Consider the following 4499-nt stretch of genomic DNA (forward strand, 5'->3'; position numbering starts at 1 on the left):
CTAAAATGTAAATTGCTTTCATTGTCTTTGTAGTATTATTGACTATGTTTTCAAAGTTGTACTTGGGAAGTTCAGATTTTAGATATTTTCCCATTATAGTTTTGGAACATGCAGCTGTATTTTAATAAACTAGTTCTGTATGTGTGGAAAGATTTTAAAAGAGGAACCAGTACATTTGCCATTCTTAGAAGATACCTTCAGTGTCTCTGCAGCCAGTACTGTCACATGCTCTTGTCTGTTCCCTTTCAGTGCTTTGAATCTTCCTAAATGGCAGCTTCATTGCTGTGCTGTACTGAAATGATCAGTGGATGCTGTGCCAGCTTAGGCCATCTCCAGACACTGCCCTGACTGTTAGCCCAAATGGATTTTCTTTGATGCTTTGCTAGCTGCTCTTTTGTGTGGCCTAGAAAAATTCAGAAGTGTGAAATTCAAAGTTCAAATCTGAACATGCTATCGAGGCTACCGTACTCAATAGTGAATCTCTGTGTGTTATACGGAGTCAGCTGCCTCGGGACTGCACTCTGTCCTCCCTCTCACTCCAAGCACAGCATCAGAGTCCATAAGTGAAATGTGTTGTGTTAATGTTTTTTGTTTATTAGGAAGCCCCTTCTTATCTGTGATCAAAAAGAATTTAATTTAATTTTCTTGGTGGAAAAGAAAAACAGATGAGGAAATCCCATGGAGGTCTCTATTTTCTGTGTTAAATGATATCATTTGAAAGATGAAACACTCCCAACCAGTAAGAAATAAATGTGTGACAAGGTATGAATTCTAGAGTTCAGGTTGTGGGAACAGAAAACTAATATGGCCAAAATCGTTGTACAGGTTTGCTACATATAAGAGCATTTCCAGATCTTATGAAGCTTAGATACAGTAGCTTTTTGGAAAGGAGCTAGACCATGTAACGTTGATATACAAGACGAAGAGCAGAAGAGGACTCTGCAAGAAATTGTTAAAGAAAAATGTTTAAAACTCAGTGCTTTTTTTCCCCTTTAAATAACATTCCTTTTTCTTAACATTTTTGGATTCCTTTAGCATCTCTTTAATTTCTACAAGTTTTCTGAATGCACTGTAAAGCATTTGCCAGAAGGTGGCGGCATAAGCCCTCCTTGATAGGAGCTGTCCTCAGTGCTGAATCCAGTTTCGAAGATTAAGAGAAGCTCAATGGGTAGGGAGGAGGGATTCCACCAAGTTCTCCCTAAAGATTTGCAGGTCTGGTAAGAAATGTAAAGGTTCATATAAAATTCAGAACTCATTTACAACGCATAGGCTAAATATTTTCTTCTTTGAATTTTCTCTCCATAATGCTATGGCAGGTGGCAGTGTTCTCTGAAATTAAGAGAAAAGTGTGTGTGTGTGTATGAAGAATATACATTAAATTGTCTCACTCTGACGCGCAGCTGTTTACCCATCTTTGTCCTTTAACATATCCTTTATACTCTACCCAAATTCCCATGGGTTCTTTTTCAAATTTTTAACTCACAGGCAACATCTTCCCCAAGAGAGGCAGGTTGGACTGCGAGATAATGAATGGGGTGATTTAAAAAGCTAGGGCACACTCCATCTTCTTTCCATCAATTAACAATAATTTGTAGGCTGACCCAGAGCTGTCCATCTTCCCGTTCCGACTCCAGGGTGTTCTTTTCTCCTTTCTTATCGCTAAAGAAGGTCCTGGGATGTTGGCTCTAAGAATCTGACAGAAATACCAGGCAGTGGGTAGTTGGAAACGGTGTTTGTTCCTCCTTTGAGTTTGGCTGGCTGGGAGGCGGAGTTTATCTGTTACAACGTTAATCTGCCCAGTGGATCGGGTTTGTGTGAGTGAATTTTAGTCTTTGTCCACAAAAAAGGACTTGAACATAAGGACGCTGAGCTAAAAGGAGAGGAGGACGGGGAGCCAGGGGAAAGAGACACTCAAGGTTAGGGAAGAGTTAGGAGGGGGGTTAGCGCGGGAGGGAGGGAGACCATTGGAGTCACACGCAAAGGGCTAAAGACAGGGAGGTGCAAAGCAAGGAGACTGAAAGGGGAAGCTAGTGGGATGAATCGGAGAGGAGGAGGCTGAAGGAAAATAGGAGAGCCAGTGCGAGAGAAGGAGGGAAAGAAGGAACAGGGAGAAAAGGGTCACGGAGTGACCGGGGAGGATGGGATTTCTCTGTTCCAGATAATTCTGGGCTTAGAGACTGTTTGCTAGTGAGGAGACTCCGGCTTCAGTAGCCAGTTGGACAGCTGCAAAGTAACATGGACAGCAGGAGACAGACCTTCCAGCAACCTCTCCGCTTCCCAGAGATCCGGGAACTGCTCTCAGGCCAACTTCAGTTTTCCAGCTGGGGTCTCTGAGCACCCTGGACCGCGGGAGCCACAGAGCGCCTGGAAGCTACTCCTCTGAGATGCACGTACCGCAGCAGTAAGAACTTCCTGCTTGAGTCCTGTATCCCCTTCCTCTGGAACTCCCGGGAGTAGGGGTGGAAGACCCCGGGGGGAGGAGCGAGGGAGATTCTCCTGCAGCTCTTTCTCCCCTCCCTCCTCCGCCCCACCTCTCCGGGCGTGCAGGCAGGCATGGATGTGCTCAGCCCTGGCCAGGGCAACAACACCACGTCCCAAGGACCCTTTGGGACAAGCGCCAACATTACTGGAATCTCTGACGTGACCTTCAGCTACCAAGTGATCACCTCTCTGCTGCTAGGCACGCTTATTTTCTGCGCGGTGCTGGGCAATGCGTGCGTGGTGGCTGCCATCGCCCTGGAGCGCTCCCTCCAGAATGTGGCCAACTATCTCATCGGTTCCTTGGCAGTCACTGACCTCATGGTGTCAGTGCTGGTGCTGCCCATGGCAGCGCTATACCAGGTGCTCAACAAGTGGACTCTGGGCCAGGTCACTTGCGACCTATTTATCGCTTTGGACGTGCTGTGCTGCACCTCGTCCATCCTGCACCTGTGCGCCATCGCTCTGGACAGGTACTGGGCCATCACGGACCCCATCGACTACGTGAACAAGAGGACACCCCGGCGCGCCGCCGCGCTCATCTCGCTCACGTGGCTCATTGGCTTCCTCATCTCCATCCCGCCCATGCTGGGCTGGCGCACCCCCGAAGACCGCTCGGACCCCGACGCGTGCACCATCAGTAAGGACCACGGCTACACCATCTACTCCACTTTCGGCGCTTTCTACATCCCTCTGCTGCTCATGCTGGTCCTCTACGGCCGTATTTTCAGAGCTGCGCGCTTCCGCATTCGCAAGACGGTCAAGAAGGTGGAGAAGAAGGGAAATGACACTCGCCTTGGAACTTCGCCGGCCCCGCCAGCCAGGAAGAGCGCGAATGGGCAGCCAGGTGACAGAGACTGGAGGCGGGGCGTGGAGAGCAAGGAGAAGGGGGCTCTGTGCGCCAACGGCGCGGTGAGGCTGGGCGACGATGGAGCCACGCTGGAGGTGATCGAGGTGCACCGCGTGGGCAGTTCCAAGGAGCACCTACCCTTACCCAGCGAGGGCAGCACGACCCCAGGGGTCTGCGCCGGCCTCCAGAGGAAAAATGAGCGCAACGCCGAGGCGAAGCGCAAGATGGCTCTGGCCCGCGAGCGGAAGACCGTGAAGACGCTGGGCATCATCATGGGCACCTTCATCCTCTGCTGGCTGCCCTTTTTCATCGTGGCCCTCGTCCTGCCCTTCTGCGAGAGCAGCTGCCACATGCCCACGCTGTTGGGTGCCATAATCAACTGGCTGGGCTACTCCAACTCCCTGCTAAACCCGGTCATTTACGCCTACTTCAACAAAGACTTTCAAAGTGCGTTTAAGAAGATCATCAAGTGCAAGTTCTGCCGCCGATGATGACGAGGAAAAGCCGAAGAGGAAGGCCAGGGCCCGGTTCGCTTGCTCGCTTCGCTCAGCACCCTGAAATCCACCTCGGAAAGAACTCGCTGCCTTCCCCCACTTGTTTCCAATTCCGCGCCCCGGGTTCCACACTCGCCCGTTCCCTCGGCGCCAGTGCGGGACGCCCAGTGCGGGCTCCGGCTGTTGGACCCCAGCGCCTGGGGAATTCCCGGGTCGGTAAGAAGCTAGAGCGTCTCAGATTCTGACCTAACCATCAGTTTTGATCCCACTAATCAATGCCTGCTTCCCTCCTCTGTCCCCTAAGTCTTCGAGGTTCAAGTTTAAGCCTCAGACGTTCAAGGGAGAAAATCCAACTCAAAACAAACAAAAAACAAACAAAAAAACAAAAAAACAACAAAAAAAAAAAAAACAAAAAAACGCACATAGCCGCTGCGCCCACTAACGGCCTGCACCTGCCTGTCCCACTTGTAGAACTTGGACTTTGAGGTTTAGGACGTTGTTTCGTTTCTTTTGTACCTTAGAGGGGCTACTCTGCCAGTGCCGTCGCTTTTCCCTTTCCCTGCTTGCCTATCCGCCCTCCCCCGACCCTGAGTGCTCAGCTCGGCTCTGGGAAGCACGTAGGGGCCGCTTTTCCCTGGCCGGGGCCACTCCTGAGGGCAGTCCCGCCTGCCGCGTTT

The 4499-nt window shown here is 50.6% G+C and overlaps 1 protein-coding gene across 1 annotated transcript; it reads left to right on the forward strand.

Moving 5' to 3' along the window:
* Window positions 1–2139: 2139 nt before the first annotated feature.
* On the forward strand, window positions 2140–3829 carry Htr1a (5-hydroxytryptamine receptor 1A). Its single transcript, XM_004623053.1, has one exon. It carries the CDS (start codon window positions 2554–2556, stop codon window positions 3817–3819), a length of 1266 nt encoding a protein of 421 aa, XP_004623110.1. The 5' UTR covers window positions 2140–2553; the 3' UTR covers window positions 3820–3829.
* Window positions 3830–4499: the final 670 nt, after the last annotated feature.

This window comes from Octodon degus, unplaced genomic scaffold (assembly GCF_000260255.1).
Source record: "Octodon degus isolate 3935 unplaced genomic scaffold, OctDeg1.0 scaffold00001, whole genome shotgun sequence".
Taxonomy (NCBI): domain Eukaryota; kingdom Metazoa; phylum Chordata; class Mammalia; order Rodentia; family Octodontidae; genus Octodon; species Octodon degus.